Genomic DNA, 24346 nt, shown 5'->3' on the forward strand with positions numbered 1-24346 from the left:
GAGAGGTCAGGGAGGTGAACCTGCCCGACGCTCGGAGCAAAGGCAAAGGCCCTGAGAGTGGGCAACTCGAGCAAACCAGGTTCCCACTGCCAGCACCGGGCAACGCACCGCCACCAGGCTGCCTGGACACCATCCAGCAGCTCTGGAACTAGCTTGTCCTCACGCACCGGTGCTGACCCCAGCACTGATCCCAAAAATGTACCATCAATGTATTTCACCAGTTAAATGTACTTGCCTCACAACTGTACCACAAATGCAATGATGTAAATGCAAATTTCCTTTTCTGGACTTGAATGTGATGAGCCACCGGCATGATCTACATAAGGGCAGTGGAAATGGATGCATGTAGCCATGGACACACACATGGATCACACCCAGAACCTACTGAAGTCCCACTGCATCATCGAACCATCCCAACTTGTAACCACTACCCAATGTTGTGGCAATAAGGACTTGGGGGTTAACAGGGAGCGAGCCAAGCCAAAGCACAGCCAAGGTGCAAGGGCAATTGGCACTTAAGTTGGGGAGAGCCAAGCCAGAGCACATAGTGCAAAGATATTGGCACAAAAGACTTTGGGGAGAGTGATGTTATATATGCATACTATAGATATACTCTCTGTGTAGTCACTGTATAGTTGCATAAGATGGAGACCTGTTTACCGGAGGTACCATCAACAAGGTTCACACTGTATACACTATGCTGACACCATCAGAGGGCACAACTGGTGGAGGCCCAGGGGTCAACTATACACCACAGGTACCCAGGTATAAAAGGGAGTCCACCATGTGGTATCCTCATTCTGGAGTTATATTAAACGGACTAAGGTCACTACAGTTCAAGTGCAATACTTTGCCTCGTAGAGTCATTATCAGAGCATCTAAAGACACAACAGTCACGTCCCCTGAAGCTGTCACTGTCATCACCCGGCGCAGCTTCAGAGGGAATTGGCCCAATTTTTGTGAAATGGCAGGATCCATCAACAAGAAAGATGATAGAATAGTATATTTTTTCTAACAAAATAAATTAGATTTAAAAGCCCAATCTAACCTTATTGACCAATTTCCAATAATCGTGGAATATAGTTGGCATTTCTAAATATGTAGTAAGGATAATATGTTGTAAACTGTTTCATTCTAAGGACAATGTCACAATTTACATATACCTCTCATTTTTATACTTTTAGTAAAATTTTACCAGCATTAAGAGCTAGAAATTTTTCTTTTGAAGTGGACAATGTGATGCAATGGCATGCAATTTTTTTTAATGAATTTGTAGGAAGGTTTCACCACAATGGCTACTTAGTTGTGCTTGCAGTCAGATCACCACACCACCAGTAATTCTGCAGAAGTGCTAGTTTGTGAGCTAATAGTGCATTTAATGGAGGGCTGGATCTTCCCGGGTCCCACCCACACACCTCGTTATAATATGTAAATTGCTAACCCTCCTCTTGGCACTGGGTTGGCAGTCCCCTCCTCCGTTCCTCCAGAGTGAAAAGTGAAAGTGGGTGGGTTGGGGTCGGTGTTCACAATTTTCGAACTTTCACTTGCGCCCACACCTCCAACCCACCCGTTCTTACCTCTGAAAATTCTAGCCTAAGTGTCAGTTTGGCTCAGCAGTAACATTTTTAGCCTTTTGAGTCAGATGGTTGTGAGTTCAAATCTCACTCCTCAAGTTTAAACACATAATCTAAGCTGACGCTTTAGTGTAGTGGGGAGTGTTGTCTTTCTAATGAGAGGTGTTAACCAAGTCTCCCATTCAGGTAGACATAAAACAAAAAGTGCGTGACACTACTCTAAGAAATGCAGGGAGTTTTACCGTTGTCCTGGTTGATCTTCATTCCACAATTAACACCAGCATAACTATTTAATTGGTAATTTATCCAATATTTGCTCTTCTAGGACCTTGCTGTGCACAGTGATAAAAAATTGTATTAGACCACAAAAGATAGCATGGAGACTGCATAGGATCACATTGTCATGCCACAATCATTATTGTTCCTTCTCGGAAAAACTAGCATTTAGCTGGAGAATGAGCCCTTACTGCCTTTAAGAAAGCTAGAAGAGTTAAGGTGCTGGTTTGTACCTTGCTATTCATAAAGTACTATATTGCCAAGAACTGTTGGTCATCCGCTGATGGATGGTGGATGAGCAGCACCTCAAAAGGCAGCATTTACAATGCAGTAGCGAAAAGGCTAACAAAACATTAATGGAATAATGGAATAAAAACTAAAAGTGTTTGAAGTGCAGAGCACGTCAGTCAGCATCTGTACAGAAAAGACATGGCTGGCTGGGGGGTGCTTATATAGCAATAATGTTCATCTCTTCTTCCTTCAATCAAACAATCCAAAGAAGTCAAAGTCAGTCCCCAATATCAAGGAGGCCATGTGTGAGGAGGACACAAATAATCTGCAAAAGGACATAGACAGGCTAAGTAAGTGGGCAAAGATTTGGCAGATGGAATATAATGTTGGAAAGTGTGAGACCATGCACTTTGGCAGAAAAAATCTGTTATGTATGCAACACCTTGTAACCAGCATTCTACTGCCACCAGAGGGCGCATCTGTTGGAGTCCCAAGGATCCCAGCATCCTTTGGGAGCACTGCATATAAGCAGGCCTCCCATGCTGTGCCAGCACTCTGGAGTCAGAATAAAGAGACTAAGGTCACACTTACTCAAGTCGACAGTACTCAAATCACATTGCTTTATTTGAGACATAACAATTGGCGATGAATAATAGATAACGAACCATCACGCGAAAATGCAGAGAACTGTTGGTATCCTGGAGAAATTCTCAGAAGGTGACGATTGGGAAGCCTTCGTGGAGCGACTCGATCAATGCTTCGTAGCCAACGAGCTGGAAGGGAATAAGAACGCTGCCAAATGACGGGTTATCCTCCTCACCATCTGCGGGGCAACAACCTATGGCCTCATGAAGAATCTTATTGCTCCGGTGAAACCAACAACCAAATCGTATGAAGAACTGTGTACGCTGCTCCAGGAGCACCTAAATCCGAAGGAGAGCATTCTGATGGCAAGATATCGATTTTATACATGTTCATGGTCTGAAGGCCAGGAAATGGCGAGCTACGTCGCCGAACTAAGGCGCCTTGCAGGACATTGCAAATTCGGTGGATTCCTGTAGCAAATGCTAAGAGACTTTTTTGTGCTTGGCGTTGGCCAGGAGGTTATCCTTCGCAAACTATTGACTGTTGAAACACCGAACCTGAGCAAAGCCAGAACGATAGCTCAGGCATTTATATCCACCAGCGATAACACCAAATACATTTCGCAGCAGAAAGATGCATCGGCAAGTACTGTACACAAAGTAACGTAGTTTTCAGGCAGGAATGCATATGGCAGAACGTACACGCCTGCAACTGCATGACCTCAGATGACTCAAGAGTCTGCCATCAAGTGTGAATGCGAGGCAATTAACATCTTGTTGGCGCTGCGGAGGTGATCATCAAGCCCATCAATGCTGCTTCAAACACTATGCGTGCAAAGGCTGTAGAACAATGGGACACCTCCAGCGACTGTGCAGATGAGCTGCAAACCCTGCAAACCACCACGTTGCATAGGAAGACCAATCCATGGCAGATCAAACTGAACTAGAAACTCGAACCGTGGAGGCAGAAGTGTACGGGGTACACACCTTCACCACGAAATGTCCACCAATCATGTTAAAAGTTGAACTGAATGGAATTACAGTATCCATGGAATTGGACACGGGTGCGAGTCAGTCTATCATGAGCAAAAGGGCCTTTGAGAGGCTATGGTGCAACAAGGCTCAAAGGCCCAAGCTGAGCCCTATTCATACCAAGCTGAGAACTTACACTAAAGAGCTGATCCCTGTAATTGACAGTGCAGAGTAAAAGTCTCCTATGATGGAGTGGTGCACGAACTACCACTATGGATCATGCCAGGAGATGTTCTCACATTTTTCGGCAGAAGGTGGCTGGGAAAAATCCGCTGGAACTGGGACGACATCTGAACGCTTTCGTTCGTTTACGACGCCTCATGTGCCCAGGTTTTGAGCAAGTTCCCGTCGTTGTTTGAGCCAGGCATTGAAAATTTCTCTGGGGCGAAGGTGCAGATACACTTGGTTCCTGGTACACGACCCATCCACCACAAGGCACGTGCAGTGCCACACGAGAGAAAGTGGAGATCGAGCTGGACAGGCTGCAACGAGAGGGCATCATCACGCCGATTGAGTTCAACAAGTGAGCCAGTCCGATTGTTCCGGTTCTCAAGGGCGATGGCAGAATTTGTGGGGACTATAAAGTAACGATTAACTGTTTTTCGCTGCAGGACCAGTACCCGCTACCCAAGGCAGACGCTGGCAGGAGAGAAGACGTTCACCAAGTTGAACCTGACCTCGGCCTACATTACGCAGGAGCTGGCGGAATCTTCGAAAGGCCTCCCCTGCATCAACACGCACAAAGGTCTGTTCATCTACAATCGATACCCGTTTGGAATTCGATCGGCCGTGGCTATTTTTCAAAGGAACATGGAGAGTCTGCTAAAGTCTGTTCCGCACATCGTGGTTTTCCAGGACGACATATTGATCACAGTTCGGGACACCATCGAACACTTGCAGTACCTGGAAGAGGTTCTAAGTTGGCTAGATCGTGTGGAACTCAAGTTGAAATGCTCGAAGTGTGTTTTCCTGGCATCAGAGTGCTTAGGGAGAAGAATCGCGGCAGACAGCATCAGACCCACCAACGCCAAGACGGAGGTCATCAAGAATGCGGCAAGACCACAGAACGTGATGGAGCTGCGGTCGTTCCTAGGACTCCTTAATTATTTTGGTAATCTCCTACCCGGGTTAAGCACCTTGCTAGAACCCCTACATGTGTTGCTACGTAAGGGAGATGACTGAGTATGTGGGAAATCACAAGAGACTGCTTTTGAAAAAGCCAGAAATCTGTTATGTTCCAACAAACTGCTTGTTCTGTATGACCCATGTAAACGTTTAGAGCTAACTTGCGATGTGTTTTCGGATGGGGTCGGGTGTGTGTTACAACAAGCAAACGAATCGGGAACATTGCAACCGGTCGCTTATGCATACAGAAGTTTGTCCAAGGCTGAAAGGGCTTACAGCATGATTGAAAAAGCTTTGGCATGCGTTTGCGAGGTAAAAAAAATGCACCCCCAGTATCTGTTTGGGCTTAAGTTCGAGTTAGAAACTGACCATAAGCCGCTCGCATCGCTATTCTCAGAGAGCAAAGGTATTAATACCAATGCCTCTGCTCGCATCCAAAGATGGGCGCTCACGCTGTCTGCATATAACTATGTAATTCGCCACAGGCCAGGCACAGAGAACTGCGCTGATGCTCTCAGTCAGCTACCATTGCCCACCACCGGGGTGGAAATGGCACAGCCTGCAGACTTGCTCTTGATGATGGATGTATTTGAAAACGAAAAGTCACCGCTCCGGCTCGCCAGATCAAGACCTGGACCAGCCAGGATCCTTTACTGTCCCTTGTAAAAAAACTGTATCATCCATGGTCCAGTGTTCCAGCATGAAAAGATCAAGCCGTTCCAGCGGTGCAAAGACGAAATGTCCATACAGGCGGATTGTCTCTTCAGGGGTAATCGCATGGTTTTGCCTAAGAAAGACAGGGAAATGTTCATACGCGACCTACACAGTACCCACCCAGTCATAGTAATGATGAAAGCTATAGCCAGATCCCATGTGTGGTGGCTCAGCATCGACTCAGATTTGGAATCTTGCGTGCGCCAATGCAACACTTGCTCTCAACTGAGCAATGCACCCAGGGAGGTACCGCTAAGTTTGTGGTCATGGCCCTGCAAACCGTGGTCTAGGATCCATGTTGACTTCGCTGGCCCATTTCTAGACAAAATGTTTTTGGTTGTTGTGGATGCCTATTCAAAATGGATTGAGAGTGTAATAAGGCCTGTAAGCACGTCCACTGCCACCATCGAAAGCCTACGAGCCATGTTTGCCACGCACGGCCTGCCTGATGTCCTTGTCAGCGACAATTGGCCCTGCTTCACCAGCGCTGAATTCAAGGAATTCATGACCCGCAATGGGATCAAGCACGTCACATCTGCCCCGTTCAAGCCCTCATCTAACGGCCAGGCAGAACGGGCAATCCAAACCATCAAGCAAAACTTGAAACGCGAGTCGGAAGGCTCCCTGCAGACCCGCCTGTCCCGAGTCCTGCTCAGCTATTGCACAAGACCCCACTTGCTCACCGGGGTTCCCCCTGCCAAACTGCTCATGAAAAGGGCACTCAAAACAAGGCTCTCTCTAGTCCACCCTGATCTCCATGATCATGTCGAGGGTAGGTGGCATCAACAAAGCATGCGCCATGATCGTGCAAATTTGTCACACGATATTGAAGTCAATGACCCTCTAGTTGTATCAACTATGGACATGGTCCCAAATGGCTTGCTGGTACTGTCGTAGCCAAAGAAGGGATTAGGGTGTTTGAGGTCAAACTTGCAAATGGACTAACTTGCAGAAAGCATTTGGACCAAACCAAACTGCGATTCGCAGACAGCCACGAGCAACCTGAAGAAGACACCACCAACTTCGACCCTCCGATACACACACAAGTGGCAACTGACATCACGGTTGACCACGAAGCTGAATTCATCATCCCCAGCAGCTCCGCAAGGCCAGCTGTGCAGCAGCCCAGCAAAGGTCCAACCAACTCACCTGCACCTGTGTTTGTACCGAGACGATCGACTAGAGAGCGGAAAGCCCCAGATCGTTTCACCCTGTAAATAAGTGTACTATTGACTTTAGGGAGGAGTGATGTCATGTATGCAACACCTTCTAACCAGCATTCTACCGCCACCAGAGGGCGCATCTGTTGGAGTCCCAAGGGATCCCAGCATCCCTTGGGAGCACTGCATATAAGCCTCCCATGCTGTGCCAGCCAGCACTCTGGAGTCAGAATAAAGAGACTAAGGTCACACTTACTCAAGTCTACAATACTCAGTCACATTGCTTAATTTGAGACATAACAAAATCAAAGAGCAAGTTATTTAAATGGAGAAAGATTACAAAGTGCTGCAGTACAGCGGGACCTGGGGGTACTTGTGCATGAAACATAAAAAGGATAGTAATATGTCCTTACTATACAGTACAAATGCACACGAGGCCCATAATAGAGAGAAGGTCACTCTGTGACCAGTCCTTTTATGAGCCAGCACTGAAGTGATGAAGGTGGGTGGAGCTTCCTCTTTTATACCTGAAAGTCCAGATTAGGAGTGTCTCCCACAAGTTCACCACCTAGTGGTCAGTGTTCTCATGGTGTACAACTTGGGTCAGTTTATACATGGGTTACAATGACAGTTGAATACATGACATCACCCCCCCCCCCCACAAAGTCTTATTGGGATCACAGGTTAAGTCTCTCTGGTGGTTTATGCTCCCTTGTAGAGCGCCTGAGTTGGGGCTCCGGTTGTTGGGCGCTGGCCTGAGTGTCTGCTGTTTGCAGTGCCTCAGGCCTGTCCAGACTGCCCACAGTGACTGGGCTCTCCTCCATTTGGTTCTGGTATTCGGTCACCTGTGGTGGAGTGAACTCTACATCGTGTTCTTCCTCTGCTTCTTCTGTGGGGTTGCTGAACCTCCTTTTTGTTTGATCCACGTGTTTGCGGCAGATTTGTCCATTGGTAAGTTTAACTACCAGAATCCTATTCCCCTCTTTGGCAATCACAGTGCCTGCGAGCCATTTGGGCCCTGCAGCGTAGTTGAGGACAAAGACAGGGTCATTGACATCAATACATCGCGCCCTCGCATTCCCGTCATGATAGTCACATTGTGACCGACGCCTGCTCTCAACAATTTCTTTCATGGTGGGGTGTATGAGGGATAATCTGATTTTGAGCATCCTTTTCATTAGCTGCTCTGCGGGTGGAACCCCTGTGAGCGAGTGTGGTCGGGATCTATTGGCTAACAGGAGACGTGATAACCGGCTTTGTAGGGAACCCCCTTGGATTCTGAGCATCCCCTGTTTGATTATCTGCACTGCTCGTTCCGCCTGGCCGTTTGAGGCCAGCTTGAACGGTGCTGTTCTGACATGGTTGATACCATTTCCTGCCATGAAGTCTTGGAACTCAATGCTTGTAAAGCACGGGCCATTGTCGCTGACCAAGACGTCGGTAGACCATGGACAGCGAACATTGCCCGTAGACTTTCTACCGTGGCAGAGGATGTACTTGAATTGAGAATGTCACACTCGATCCATTTGGAGTGGGCGTCTACTACAACCAAAAACATTTTTCCCATGAAAGGACCTGCGTAGTCCACATGGATGAGTGACCATGGCTTGGCGGGCCAGGACCAAGGGCTAAGGGGGGCTTCCCTGGGCGCATTGCCCAGCTGGGCACACGTGTTGAACCTGCGAACACAAAGCTCCAGGTCTGCATCTATCCCTAGCCACCAAACGTGTGACTTGGCAATTGCCTTCATCGTGACAATGCCCGGGTACTCATTGTGGAGTTCCTGGATGAACGCCTCTCTGCCCATCTGGGGCATGACTACTCGGTTTCCCCATAGTCGGCAATCGGCCTGAATCGAGAATTCATCCTTGCGCCTATGAAATGGTTTAAATTCCTCAAGGCATGCCCCATATGTGGCTGACCAGTCCCCATCAGGACACATTTCTTGACTAAAGACAGTAGTGATCTCTATTTGTCCAGACTTTAATCTGACGGGCTGTCACGGGTGAGCCTTCACTTTCGAAAGCTTCAACAGCCATGACCATTTCAGCAGCATGCTCGATTGCCTCCTCGGTGGTGGCTAGTGGGAGCCTGCTGAGTGCATCAGCGCAGTTTTCAGTGCCCGGTCTGTGCCGAATTGTATAGCCATAGGCGGCTAACGTGAGTGCCCAGCTCTGTATGTGGGCCGACGCATTTGCATTTGCATTTCCTCTCTGTATTCTAAATTTCTCCCATCCTCCAGCTTGCTACTTTTTCTGGCTAATCTGCATGCCTCTTCCTTGGATTTAACACTATCCTTAATTTCCCTTGTTAGCCACAGTTGAGCCACCTTCCCCATTTTATTTTTACTCCAGACAGGGATGTACAATTGTTGAAGTTCGTCCATATGATCTTTAAAGGTTTGCCATTGCCTATCTACCGTCAACCCTTTAAGTATCATTTGCCAGTCTAATCTAGCCAATTTGCGCCTCATACCATCAAAGTTACCCTTCCTTAAGTTCAGGACCCTAGTTTCTAAATTAACTTTGTTACTCTCCATCTTAATAAAGAATTCTACCATTTTATGGTCACTCGTCCCCAAGGGGCCTCACACAACAAGATTGCTAATTAGTCCCTTCTCATTACACATCACCCAGTCTAGGATGGCCAGCTCTCTGGTTGGTTCCTCGACATATTGTTCTGGAAAACCATCCCTAATACACGCCAGGAAATCCTCCTCCACCGCATTGCTACCAGTTAGGTGAGCCCAATCAATATGTAGATTAAAGTCACCCATGATTACTGCTGTACCTTTATTGCACACCTCCCTTATTTCTTGTTTGATGCTGTCCCCAACCTCCCTACTACTATTTGGTGGCCTGTACACAACTCGCACTAGCGCTTTCTGTCCTTTGGTATTCCGTAGCTCCACCCATACCGATTCCACATTATCCAAGCTAATGTCCTTCCTTACAATTGCATTAATTTCCTCTTTAACCAGCAACGCCACCCCACCTCCTTTTCTTTTCTGTCTATCCTTCCTGAATGTTGAATACCCTTGAATGTTGAATTCCCAGCCTTGGTCACCCTGGAGCCATGAATCCGTGATGCCAATCACATCATACCCGTTAACTGCTATCTGCGCAGTTAGTTCATCCACCTTATTCCGAATACTCCTCGCATTGAGGCACAGAGCCTTCAGGCTTGTCTTTTTAACACACTTTGATCCTTTCGAATTCTGCTGTAAAGTGGCCCTTTTTGTTTTTTGCCTTGGGTTTCTCTGCCCTCCACTTTTACTATTCTCCTTTCTATCTTTTGCTTCTGTCTCCATTTTATTCCCCTCTGTCTCCCTGCATAGATTCCCATCCCACTGCCATATTAGTTTAACTCCTCCCAAATAGCACTAGCAAACACTCCCCCTAGGACATTGGTTCCGGTCCTGCCCAGGTGCAGACCGTCCGGTTTGTACTGGTCCCATCTCCCCCAGAACCGATTCCAATGTCCCAGGAATTTGAATCCCTCGCTTCTGCACCACTGCTCAAGCACATATTCATCTGAGCTATCCTGCGATTCCTACTCTGACTAGCACGTGGCACTGGTAGCAATCCTGAGATTACTACTTTTGAGGTCCTACTTTTTAATTTAACTCCTATCTCCCTAAATTCGTCTCGTAGGACCTCATCCCGTTTTTTACCTATATCATTGGTACCTATATGCACCACGACAACTGGCTGTTCACCCTCCCTTTTCAGAATGTCCTGCACCCACTCCGAGACATCCTTGACCCTTGCACCAGGGAGGCAACATACCATCTTGGAGTCTCGGTTACGACCGCAGAAACGCCTATCTATTCCCCTTACAATTGAATCCCCTATCACTATTGTTCTCCCACTCTTTTTCCTGCCCTCCTGTGCAGCAGAGCCAGCCACGGTGCCATGAACCTGGCTGCTGCTGCTCTCCCCTGATGAGTCATCCCCCTCAACAGTACCCAAAGCGGTGTATCTGTTTTGCAGGGGGTTGACTGCAGGGGACCCCTGCACTACCTTCCTTGCACTGCTCTTCCTATTGGTTTTCCATTCCCTATCTGGCTGTGGACGCTTTACCTGCAGTAAGACCAACTCACTAAATGTGCTTTTCACATCACTCTCAGCATCGTACATGCTCCAGAGTGAATCCACCCGCAGCTCTAGTTTCGTAACGCGTTTCGTCAGGAGCTGGAGGCAGATACACTTCCCGCACACGTAATCGTCAGGGACACCAGAGGCGTCCCTGATTTCCCACATGGTACAGGAGGAGCATAGCTCTCCTGCCATGACTTAACCCCTAGATTAACTTAATTTGGCAACAACAATGCTAAAGGTTACTTACTGAAATAGAAGAGAAAAAGAAAAACTACTTACCAATCACCAGCCAATCACTTACTCCCTTGGCTGTGACGTCACCTTTCGATTTCTTTTCTACTTTTTTGCCTTCTCTCCCTGCTGAAGCTGCACAAGCACGCCTTTTATAGACCTCACCAACGCCACGAACTCCCGCCTCTGACTGCCGCCGACTCTCGCTGCCGCTGGGCCTTTTATAGGGACTTCATGGGGACCAAGGTAGTGATTCACATAAACCTGGAAACCAGGTCAGTACACCATAAGGCCAGAACGGTGCCGTACGTGATGTGGGAAAAGATAGAAGGAGAATTGGACCGCCTGCTGAGGGAAGGCATCATCTCGCCAGTGACCGGGCGAGCCCGATTGTGCCGGTGCTCAAGGCGGATGGGTCGGTCAGGATATGTGGTGATTACAAGGCCACCATCAATCGGGTGTCACTCCGACAGTATGCAGGCACAGCAAGTGATCAGGAAGGCCAGTGGTATCTTGGCCTTTATTGCAAAGGGGATGCAGTATAAAAGCAGGGAAGTTTTGCTACAGCTATATAAGGTATTGGTGAGGCCACACCTGGAATACTGCCTGCAGTTTTGGTTTCTATATTTACGAAAGGATATACTTGCTTTGGAGGCAGTTCAGAGAAAGTTCACTAGGTTGATTCCGGGGATGAGGGGGTTGACTTATGAGGAAAGGTTAAGTAGGTTGGGCCTCTACTCATTGGAATTTAGAAGAATGAGAGGTGATCTTATCGAAATGTATCAGCTTATGAGGGGGCTTGACAAGGTGGTGCAGAGAGGATGTTTCCACTGATGTGGGAGACTAGAACTAGAGGGCACGATCTTAGAATAAGGGGCTGCCCATTTAAAACAGAGATGATGAGAAATTTCTTCTCTCAGAGGGTTGTAAATCTGTGGAATTCGCTGCCTCAGAGAGCTGGGACATTGAATAAATCTAAGACAGAAATAGACAGTTTCTTAAAGGATAAGGGGATAAGGAGTTATGAGGAGCAGGTGGGGAAGTGGAGTTGAATCCATGATCAGATCAGCCATGATCTTATTGAATGGCAGAGCAGGCTCGAGGGGCCGTATGGCCTACTCCTGATCCTATTTCTTATGTTCTTATGTTCTTATTCCTCTCATGAAAAAGCCCCTGCCACAGGAAGGCATTTCATCAGGCTAAGAACTTACATCACACCACACTGAACCACAGCCATCACTTAAAGTAAGCAGTAGTCCAGAAACATACACCAAGGAGGTTGCTTTTGATTTTGAGTTGGGAATACTCGGTATGTCACAGAGCATAGATGAGCAAAGAGCAGTATTGGTAGCTAGAGAAGGCTACCCGTCTACTGGGAAGAGGTCCAGCATATCAACTGGCCCTCACTATGGGGGTCAGACCACACGTGATTAGCTTTCGAACAGAAGGCGGCGTGTGAACGAAAAAAAATGTCACTGCATTCCATGCACCACAGGCTGGCAGGTGGTCTCGCTAGAATAGCGAAGTATACTCGGGAGGGACCGGCCTTAGGAAAAATGGCTCCCTGGGCCAACTTGTATTTTTCAATCCTTTCTTTGAGTTTAGTATTAAAAGTTTCACAAATAAAGCTTTAATCTCAATAAAATAATTTAAATAATAACCGATGTCATAAAAGTAACATATCCAAATGACAAATAAACTAAGCATTAAATTAAACACTAAACTAATAAATAACAAGAACAAATTAAAAAAATCTTTGTTCAAGATATTTTGAGCCACATAATTCTCAACAGACAGGATGACCAGCGAAGATAGCCTGTCATCTCCCATGGTCGATCGCAAATATGTTTTTATGAGCTTCAACTTCAAGAAGCTCCGTTCGCTGCTCACCATCAGTACGGGCATGGTTAAAAGGATCTTGAGTGCTACCCATGTGTGTGGCAACTTGCTGTTGAAATGTGAAGTTTCCTTTTCTTGAGGACCACTACAGTCCATTGAAAGCAGACTTTGGAGAAAGCCAAGGTCTTTGCAGAGGTCAACGCTGTTAATGTCAGACCCTCGCGACCACGTCGCTCTCTCCAGACCACGTGCCCTGGGAGCCCACATCACATACCCATAAGGCTGGCCCAAAGTATACTGTTAAATTGCTTTAGTCTGAGTTAATTAAAACCTGTGTTGACTTGCCTTTACAATTGTCCAGGCTGAAAACTAAAATCTGTCCATCTATTTGCTAAGTCACCTAGGTTATAATAATAACTTTTATTTATATAGCACCTTTAACATTGTAAAACGTCCCAAGGCGCTTCACAACAGTTTTACAACACGTTAGATATTGACCAGGGAGGGAAAGAGAGAAAAAGCGGGAGAAGGAAGTGTAACAAGAGGTCAAAGGCTAAGTCTGAAGCAGCAGCCAAAATGTGCACACAGATAGACACAGGTGAAAAAACTAAAAAAAAGAGAAATTCAAATTACAGTGCAAATGATACAATAAGGAGTATACAATAATAACATCAGAATAATAAAGATTAATTAAAATTAAACAAAATTTAAAAATATATACAATAATTATAAATTAAGTCAAAATTAGCAATTGAAGCAAATTAAATCGTTTTTTTAGCTTTCTTTCAAATTCATTCCCTGTCCAGTGATTCAATTAATAAGGAAGAACCAATCACTGTCTTCCATCCTTGTGACATCATAATTTTATAAGACAATCTTTCCCCGGGTTGGCATTTGTTTGAAGTACTCTGGAACAAAGGGAAACAGAGACCAGCTTTCATCTAATTTCTAAGTTTATTCATAATCAGTTTAGTAAATTTAATACAAGATTGTATACAACCTTTATCTCACTTTCTTCTGAGAGAACCTGGGTCCTTCTGCCTGAACAATCTATTGGCTTTTCTGATCCTCCATCCAATTACTGAATGAACGGTTTAACTTGTGTTCATGATCCTGTTCTAACACCGGCCTTTCTTGCCCAATGACAACAGTTTCACATTGAACATATTTTCTTCAAACTTTTATAATCTACTTGTTTATTACTAGTTTTCTTGCTGAGAAGAGATATTTACAATCTCATTATCGTAGTTACAACAATGGGGCTCCGCTTCACCCAGACAATTTATTCTGCTCGTTATTCTTCCTCATTGTTCCTGTTAATTGAATTTATGGCTTTGTTGCGTTGATCGCTATTTTTACCCCTAAAAACTCATTAGGGTCACCAGTTTTACTGGATTCTTGTCTGACAGTACAAAGATACTACTCATATATATCACAGCATAGGAGAAAGGCGTTATGTTTCAAATGATGGAACACAGAGTTCAAGTACTCATTCAGGCAGTTTGGAACTAGCTTTAAGTAATACAATTACTTTAAGCAAGTACAGAGTAAACTAGATTAGGCAACAAGTACAGAGTAAGCTAGTACAGAGTATGCTAGATTAGGCAATACAAAATACAATTACACATCACAACATAATGGAAACTGTAAACACATCCTTCCTTTACAAACAAATATTTTTTTTTTTAATTGGCATGGGTATGTAATCTCTTCCATGTTGTTCAATTTTACAGAAACTTAGATAAAAAGCACAATCATTTATAATCATGCGTATAGAATGATTATACAACAACAGCATTGTACTGCAAATACCAAAATAGGTGCTGTCAAATTGGACCTCTTGTCAGCATTGCACTCTACCATTGAGAAGAGCAGTGAAGATTTCAGTATCCCTTGTGAACGCTGCAGCATTTGCTGCTGAGATATTGGGGTCCACAATCTGAAATGCAGTAATGGACTTGGAGACAGAATTGAGATCATCTTTAGAGGAAGGATTGAAAGAGCTTGTTGCGGTCCGAGGGGTCAACTTTAGCTTTTGAGTGGCCAACCAGGGGGAGCATGCTGGCAGCACTCCCCTTCCAGCAAAAAAGAGGCCAGAGCCATTTTGAGGCCCGAGCTTCATTTAAACACAACCAGTGAGCCGCCTGTCCCAAATGGGAGTCCCGAGGTAGCTCGGTAGATTGAGACCGGCACAATATCAGGAAACCTGAAGGGCATCAGGCTATGGCAGTGATGTAAGATCGGTGGGGGGGTGGGGGGAGGGGGCGAACACTCCTGCTTCTCCTGGCCCTGCAAAAAAATGTCAAACTTAGTTTTCGGTATCTCTGCGTCTCTATTGCCAGTAAAACTGGTCAGAGCGTATTGGAAAATTCTGAAATTTACACGTACAATGGTGCAAATTTATACATTTTGTACCCCTCCTAAATATTCAATATTTTTCTACCAAACACAACTTGTAATGCTCAATCCAGAGGTCATTTACTTTTATGCTGAACACACTAATGTTATGTATTAATACAGTGTATCAGTTTGCTCAGCGAAATTCTAATTATGAATTCTTGAACAGTTTTGAGGGGAAGCGGCTCTCTTTGCAGTCTTTCTTGCTTCTCACATTTAATCAATAATACTAGTTATTCTGACCCAGATCTATCTTGTTTTGTTTCTCCTAAACTTCAAATGCAATGTCATATACTCTCTTCCTGCTCTTTGCAGATTAGTTATGTTGAAATCAACACTAATCACACAATCTCCTATTTTAACTCATTCTATGCCAGGACCTCCATGGGGAAGTACTAACCACCCCCTCCCCAGTCTTACATAAGAACATAAGAAATAGGAACAGGAGTAGACCATACGACCCCTCGAGCCTGCTCCGCCATTCAATACGATCATGGCTGATCTGTTCATGGATTCAGGTCCACTTTCCTGCCCGCTCTCCAAATCCCCTTATTCCCTTATCGTTTAAGAAACTGTCTATTTCTGTCTTAAATATATTCAATGTTCCAGCTTCCATAGCTCTCTGAGGCAGCGAATTCCACAGATCCACAAACCTCTGAGAGAAGAAATTTTTCCTTATCTCAGTTTTAAATGGGTGGCCCCTTATTCTTAGATTATGCCCTCCAGTTCTAGTCTCCCCTATCAGTGGAAACATCCTCTCTACATCCATCTTGTCAAGCCCCCTCATAATCTTATACGTTTTGATAAGATCACTTCTCATTCTTCTGAATTCCAATGAGTAGAGGCCCAACCTACTCAACCTTTCCTCATAAGTCAAGCCCCTCATCTCCGGAATCAACCTAGTGAACCTTCTCTGCACTGCCTCCAATGCAAGTATATCCTTTCGTAAATATGGAAACCAAAACTGCACGCTGTATTCCAGGTGTGGCCTCACCAATACCCTGTACAACTGTAGCAAGACTTCCCTTTTATACTCCATCCCCTTTGCAATAAAGATGGGAGGAAAAGCAATGTGTGAGAGGACACAAAAAATCTGCAAAAGAACATAAGACAGGCTAAGTGAGTGGACAAAAATTTAGCAGATGGAGGATAATGTTGGAAAGTGTGAGGTCATGCACTTTGGCAGAAAAAATCAAAGAGCAAGTTATTATTTAAACGGAGAAAGATTGCAAAGTGCCGCAGTACAGCGGGACGTGGGGGTACTTGTGCATGAAACACAAAAGGATAGTATGCAGGTACAGCAAGTGATCAGGAAGGCCAATGGTATCTTGGCCTTTATTGCAAAGGGGATGGAGTATAAAAACAGGGAAGTCTTGCTACAGCTATACAAGGTTTTGTTGAGGCCACACCTGGAATACTGCGTGCAGTTTTGGTTTCCATATTTACGAAAGGATATACTTGCTTTGGAGGCAGTTCAGAGAAGGTTTACTAGGCTGATTCCGGGGATGAGCGGGTTGACTTATGAGGAGAGGTTGAGTAGGTTGGGCCTCTACTCATTTGAGTTCAGAAGAATGAGAGGTGATCTTATCGAAACGTATAAGATTATGAGGGGGCTTGACAAGGTGGATGCAGAGATGATATTTCCGCTGATAGGGGAGACTAGAACAAGAGGGCATGATCTTAGAATAAGAGGCTGCCCATTTAAAACAGAGATGAGGAGAAATTTCTTCTTTCAGTGGGTTGTAAATCTATGGAAATCACTGCCTCAGAGAGCTGTGGAAGCTGGGACATTGAATAAATTTAAGACAGAAATAGACAGTTTCTTAAACGATAAGGGGTTATGGGGAACAGGCGGGGAAGTGGAACTGAGTCCATGATCAGATCAGCCATGATCTTATTGAATGGCAGAGCAGGCTCGAGAGGCCGTATGGCCTACTCCTGTTCCTATTTCTTATGTTCTAAGATTCCATTGGCCTTCCTGATCACTTGCTGTACCTGCATACTAACCTTTTGTGTTTCATGCACAAGTACCCCCAGGTACCGCTGTCCTGCAGCACTTTGCAATCTTTCTCCATTTAAATAATAACTTGTTCTTTGATTTTTTTTTTCTGCCTAAGTGCATGACCTCACACTTTCCAACATTATACTCCATCTGCCAAATTCTTGCCCACTCACTTAGCCTGTCTATGTTCTTTTGCAGATTTTTTGTGTCCTCCTCACATATTGCTTTTCCTCCTATCTTTGTATCATCATCAAACTTGGCTATGTTACACTCAGTCCCTTTCTCCAAGTCGTTAATATAGATTGTAAATAGTTGGGGTCCCATCACTGATCCCTGCTTGTTTCCCTCCTTTAACCCTTAGTGATTTCCTGCCCCTTGGATCTTTCTGCTCAGTTTCTACGTTATAGTAATGGGTTAAGAATGGGCATCTATGGGTAAACTAACAATATGCCATTTATCTGCAGGGCATAAAAGCAACAAAAACACATCACAAGACAGCCCTGGCACTGCGCTGGGCAGCTGGTATATGTGCTAGCAACTACGAAAATGAATAGCACTCCCAGAGGAATACAGTGAATTCAGCAATTAAGCTAGCCTGAAACTTGTTCACCTAAATGCATACCCAAAGACCAGGGTGTTCTCCATTTCCATATACTTCAAATTATTACATAAGTACAGACCTATTCCGTCGTTTAAAACATTCTTTAACTCTCTGTAATGATGAACATACGCTATTTTTGATGTCTCATTCATATCCTGCTTTGATTTTCCCTCAATGTTTAGAAATTTCAGCTTACATGAATAGGTGGAGATTGTGAATTCAGTGGAATGAGCTGTACCACTATGCCTATAACTGGTCTAAAGTTTAATTTAATAACCAAATTCACAAGTAGGTAAACATGTGAAAATAGTCAATAATAACCTAATATATAGGCCTGGAGTTTCAGCTCGATCGCGCTGGTTTTTTCGACGTAATTCCTGATAGCGGCGGAACCAGCTCAAAACATCGTGGAATTTTAAGCACAAATTATGTTCAGCGCAACCAGAGTTTCCACGATCTTTTGCGCTAGTTTTAACATTGCCATAGAAGCTGGCCCCACCCACACAAAGCTTGCCATGCCCCCAGGGAGAATTGATCACCATTGGGTGTTTCTGCTAATTGCGCTCGTTTGCAGGCCTTCGAGACCGCTCCAAAAATTAAGCTAGTTCTTTTGGGCACAAGGATGTTAATTTGAATTTTTTTTTAATTCACTAAGGAAAGGATTACTCTACCACAATCTAACCAGAAAATAGTTTTGTAAATATTCTTAAGTCATTTAGAATCGGGTTACTCATTATTTTTTGTGATAAATTAATTTTCAGTTGTATTAATTAAACTTTACCAAGTTACCACTCTTAAATATATCAAGGAATAGTTTTAAAGCAATTTTTTTAAAAAGCATTTGGGACCAAGTAGAAACTAGTACACTTGCCTCACCCAATGTTGCCCACCATACACTATAATTTCTTTTGCAGTGAATGGGGCTAAGTTAAGTGTGGCCATAAGAGAATTCTTATATAACAGTAGTTCTATTTTGCTATTTATATTTTAGAAATTGACTTATGTTTAAAACATATGTATTAACAATCAAATAATAATGGCTGAGAAAAGTGAATGACATTAAAGCAAGCACCACAATTATAATCTCAAAATGTAATGAGAAACACTGTCCTAATATAGTTTAACCAAATGTGTGGGGACCAATTAAGTGTAGTGAAAGAGTCCCTTTTTCTCAATATGTTTGAGTCCTGAACAACTTTTATGACAATTAGAAATTCATTTAAGAGGACTCCTAATAGCCCATAGTTTGTGCTGTTGTCCCTTGCAATATACAAAAATCGGAATGTATGAAAGAGCACCTGAACAACATGCGCATTATAGTTTAACTGTTCCGTCTGCCAGCACTCAATAGCACATTGCAACACTTCTGTTAGCACGACATCACTTGTTAATAAATCTATAGAATATAAATTAATTGTTTCTGTTTCAAAAAAAATGTTTAGCATTTTCAAGTCCAACATTTGGGATTCATATTGCTACTATTATTGATGGGGACAGAAGAGTTCTTAACTGATGACAGGCTGTACCATTATGGGGAATACTGATAAAGAGGAAGAGTTTGGATTTGAAATTGTGCTATTTTTAATAATGCAAATAATAAAGGACAGTTCTAAACTGAAGGCATGTTGTACCAATTTTTGTTGCCTCCGATAATTATATACATGAGAAGCAATGTCTGAAATTGAACAAAGAAATGGTAAAGAACAAAAAGCCTTTAATCAGAATAATGAAAAATTGTTTTGCTAAGTATTTAATATTTGTATGTTGACCGTTACTGTTTTACCTTGGGCTTTAGTTCTTGCACAACTGAGATTTCCATCTAGAAAATTCTTTGATTTTTCAGATGCTTTTGTGGGACATATTACATTGTATGAAAGACTTCCCCTGCAACATAGTACTCTGAGAACATCGTTTAAAACACACACATGTGGGCCCAAGTTTCCCCAGGAGTTCTCTGTTTTTTTTGGAGCAACTAGATTTTTTTAGAGTATCTTAGAAATCACAATTTTGCCCATTTAATTTGCTCCATTGTAAGTGAGTGAGTTAGGTTCTTTTTTAAGTTTCTTTTTCTTTTTCAAAAGGTGGCATTACCAGCCACTTACGCCTATTTTGGCCATTTAAGCAAGTTTAGACAGCTAAAAGTTACTCCAAACTAACTTCGGCCAGCATATGTGACCACTTGTGTCCGCACTGAACAACCTTGCGGTGAGCTAAGAAATCAGTGCAGGTAACCAGAGATGGGAGGGTGGGGGGGTGGGGAAGGGAAGTGAGAGGACCTTGCAAAGCACTAAACACCTTCGCAACAACATTAAAGAAGCATAAATACATTTAAAGCACCAAGCACTAAACCATGCACAATAATATGCATTAAATAACAAACAAAAAATACAAGGAAGCTGAGAGGACCTGCACCTAACACCAAGATGTACAAAGCACTAAACAAAGCACAAAAAGTAATAAGCAATTAATTAACAAATAAAAAATAGAAGGAACCCTGCACCTAAAGCACCAAGACCAAAGTAATAAGCGATCAATCAATCAATAACTAACAAATAAAAAATAGAAGTCCTACCTTAGAGAACGCAGCGGGCCACCGATGAGGGAGCCCATTCAGCCAAGGCTAGGGGCGGCATGCTTCGGGCCACTCCCACACAGCCTGCAGAGCGTCGCAGAGATTCGGACTGCAAGGAGCTACTGAACATGCACGCACACTCTAGCGCGCATGTGCAGAGGTCCCGGCACTGTTTTCACTGGATGTGTTGCGCCCCGCTGAGGCCAAAGACGTCCTGAGGAGCGGGGAAAATTGGAAGGTAACTTTTTGGCACCCTTTTCAGTCTAGAAAGTTGCCGCACCTCACGGAGGTGTGCCGTTTTTACAGGGTGTGGAGGAACTTGGGCCCATAGAAACTGCCTTGAACATCTGATGGGTTTTTTCTGAATTATTTGCAGTTCCAACCAACAATGCAACCTTAAAATGCAATCGTTCTGATCAAACCAGAACACACAACAAATTTACCATAATTTACAAACTGTTAAAATTTGACCCCTTTGCTTAGAAATACATCATGGTAGCATGTTACTTATTTATAAATATAATATGCACATCGATATTTAAAGAAGCTCAACATGAATTCACCAGTTCAAAATGATAATGAGATGATAATGATAATGAAACTTTTGGAAAAAAACTCATCAATTGTCCATTAAATCTGTAATTTAAGGGGGAATAGTTGCCTTATGAAACTATATTAAACATACAATAGGCCATTGTTAATCTGAGAGCATCGTTTATTGAAACAATTGAATTATTTACATTTTAATAACATCACTTTTCATTTATACTACATTTACTAATAAATATTTTTTACAGGCTGGATTATAATAAACTTTTTTTTATTAAAAATGGATTTAATCATCTAAAACCACAAAATTAATCCATGTTTTAAAACATTAAGACTTATTCAAAGTTATTGAGTGCTGCCTGCTATTTTCACAAGATTATTATCTTTCTAGTCAGTTGACTTGTTGCACTATTGGTCATTGTATAATTAGCTTTTGTGCTAGTTCTGGAGTAGAATGTAAAATGAATACAATAAGAATCTCACATTCTTTTGATGATTATGATGTATTTGAATTTTCTGTCTGAAGTATCTTCATTTCAGTGCATTGCAATAGGTCGTGCCAAGTTGCTCATCAGATAAGACCAGATGTAAGCAGCTTCAAGATCACAATCAGTTGAGACAATATGCAGGAGGCATCAAGGTCACCATCAAACAAGACTAATAGCAACCAGTAACGTTATCAGAAATGTTAGGTTTCCACAGATGTAGATTGTTAATACCATCATTTTAAATCTATGACCCTGTAATTGTAGAATTAAACAGTGAGTACAAGTTGAATTTACTTTTCTGCTGTATTATAGTATTTCTGCATTTGTAATTCAAATGAAAATCATTGAGAGCTTTCTGTACTTCTAATGCTACCAACAAAAATCCCTTTAATAAAAACCTAAAGCTAAAATTATGTACCTGTGGGTCAATCAATTCACTTGAATCCATTATCTCCAATTTATCCTCTTCTCTTTTCCGTGCTATGAAAGGTTGAAATCAAAATTGTTAATATAGTTTAGAAATATTTTTTGTTTAAAATTATGAAGGGATATACAAAACCTGCACTAATGCGGCACAAAAGATTTCATGCCTATAACCAAAGTGATATCACAATTAAACAATAGCTTTTGTATGAACTGTTGCCATTAATAATTTTAAACTTCAGCTTTCCTGGTGCAGTGTTTTTCCAACCGCGAATGCTTTATGAAGAATTAATACTCCTCATTGTGTTCTCTGTCCAAATTCCCATTATGTGCTCCTAGCACATGAAGCTCTGTGCCAGAAGCACTGAAAATAAAAACTGGCATCAGGATGGGTAACTAACCTAGATAGGGGAAACCAATAATTAAGGGTGGCATGGAAGTTAGTACATTTCTCTGGTAATTTATCATATGTGAAGTTCAGTTTTGTTCTGAGCAGGCTGAGCATTTTCCATTTATACAAAGTGTTGTATTTAAACAGTCTTCTGTTGTTCCATTGGGTAGTAAACAATTCAGTCTTATGGTTATAACCACTTTGTTTTTTATGTTAAAGTAGGAAAAAAACCTAAAAGCGGAGTATAACTTCTTTAGAGTATAATGTGGTTTACAAGAGGAGTTTCGTCAGCAGTTCAGAGTGTAGGCACGCACCCAAGAAAGGTTTCTCCCTTTTCTAAACTTAACACAAAAGCTTCTTTTGAATACACTATTTTCTTTATCAAACAGGAAGCAGCCTGGCCTTATTTGGGAGTCTCCAGTTAAATGCACCATCTTTCAGCTGATGCACACAAGTTTACATTTCTCATACATCAGCATTCAGTCTTTTACATTCAATGTACCGTCCTTGATTTGTAGCCCCTTGCATAGGTTGCAATGTTACGTGATGGGATGTTTACAGTTTGGCAATACTATAAATATTCCAAGGTCTTACTTCAATCTTGAATACTGGCTGTTGCCAAGTGAAATCTGTATCTCTCTCTCTAATGATGCTAACCACATTTTTCCCCTTATATTAAATGAACTAAACTTGAACACCTTTCAGAAGTCGAATTAACCGAGATCCATATGCCAACACAAAGCATCACCATTGCAGGATTTTCTGTGCATCGACAATCTAGCAAATGACAGTCAACATGCTTCTAGACAGGAATATCCTGCCTGGAAAGATTGGAGTGACTTGGGCTTTTCAGCCTGGAAAGGAGGTTTCTGAAAAGTGATCTTTTTGAGTATGTAAATGTATGGAAGAGTTAATCCAGAATACTGCTTTAAAATAAACAGTGAAATTAGAACTAGTAAAGGCTATCTTTAGGACTGATTTCAGGAGCTTCTTCATGCAGAGAGTGATTGACACATCATTAGTCTTTCCCATTTGTTGTGAACCTTTATTGTGGGCTGCCTGCAAATGTTCCCGAATTATTTAAAAAATGTGGAACTTTCTAAATTCCTCAACACTCCTTTTAAAAACCCAAACATTTTGTATCCTAGATAGTTCCTACATCAGCACAGTAACACAAGAAGCTATAAAACCAACTTCAACTGATAAAATAAAATACTGACCTTTACAAGTGATTATGTAACTATGTGCTTCTAAAATTAGTTCCATTACAACATGCCAAACTATGAATCCAACCATGACTAATGTATCCCATAGGTTACGGAGGTCCAAGGCTGGCAGATCCATTCCAAGAAAGATTGATGCAACTACGGTGAAGATAAAACTGAATATAAGCAATTGATTTATTTGTTCTGATCAGCAATTTCTACTGGGAGATCTAGTATATGATTACTCAGCAGTCTAATGAAAGAAATAGAAAAATACCACTTTTCTCAATAACTCCAGTCACATTCTACAAACACAAATACATAAAGGGGGAGAAATTCAGTAGCATCCTGTTTGGGTCGCTAACTTTAAAAAATTTTGAAAAGTTAGCGCCAAGCGCAAATGAATTCTAACTTCTAAATTGGCTTTAGCTCCGCAGAAAGGAAGGGAATGGTAAATGAGGCACTAATGCCATCAGTGGGGTGCTACAGGGGTGCTAACGGCAGAGCGCTACACAATCTCAGGTGAATTGTGTTCAGCAATCATCCTTCAATCCTTCACACTGGCTCATTCCAGCTCTTAAAGGGGAGGTTAAATGAAGCTGCCGCTGTTCATTTTTGTAAAGTCCTGACCCTGCAGTACAGACTTACACAAGGCACATGCTGAAGTCAAGGTCACTCTGGACCTGCACCTTTATTTCACAGCTCTCGAGTGCCTCACTTGCCTGAGACCTGCCTTTATATATCTGTATGGGACAGGTATGCAGTGTCTCCTGCAAGTGCACCCCTGGTGGTAAAGTATGCTTGTGGTTACAGGTCATATTTGTTACAGTCATGTATAGCTTGGTAAGATAC

The 24346-nt window shown here is 42.9% G+C and overlaps 2 protein-coding genes across 9 annotated transcripts in view; one reads left to right on the forward strand and one right to left on the reverse strand.

Moving 5' to 3' along the window:
- Nucleotides 1-24346, forward strand: part of LOC139268466 (uncharacterized) — a 161201-nt gene that overhangs the window by 93089 nt on the left and 43766 nt on the right. For 4 of the 8 annotated variants that reach the window (XM_070886663.1, XM_070886659.1, XM_070886664.1 and 1 more), the window contains one exon: nt 21528-21867. The exons of 1 other annotated variant lie outside the window; for it this stretch is intronic. In XM_070886663.1, coding sequence (XP_070742764.1) covers nt 21528-21604 — 77 coding nt within the window. In that variant the 3' untranslated portion in view covers nt 21605-21867. Of the gene's footprint in view, nt 1-17729; nt 17841-21527; nt 21868-24346 lie in introns of those variants that run through there. 3 more of the 8 variants (XR_011594034.1, XM_070886661.1, XM_070886660.1) reach the window with 3 other exon arrangements.
- Nucleotides 21635-24346, reverse strand: part of frrs1b (ferric-chelate reductase 1b) — a 69379-nt gene continuing 66667 nt past the window's right edge. Inside the window, exons 15-17 of the mRNA XM_070886666.1 lie at nt 23510-23653; nt 21894-21955; nt 21635-21727 (exon numbers count right to left, since the gene is read on the reverse strand). Of these exons, the coding sequence (XP_070742767.1) occupies nt 21635-21727; nt 21894-21955; nt 23510-23653 (299 nt within the window). The remainder of the gene's footprint in view (nt 21728-21893; nt 21956-23509; nt 23654-24346) is intronic.

This window comes from Pristiophorus japonicus, chromosome 8, assembly GCF_044704955.1.
Source record: "Pristiophorus japonicus isolate sPriJap1 chromosome 8, sPriJap1.hap1, whole genome shotgun sequence".
Classification (NCBI taxonomy): Eukaryota; Metazoa; Chordata; class Chondrichthyes; family Pristiophoridae; genus Pristiophorus; species Pristiophorus japonicus.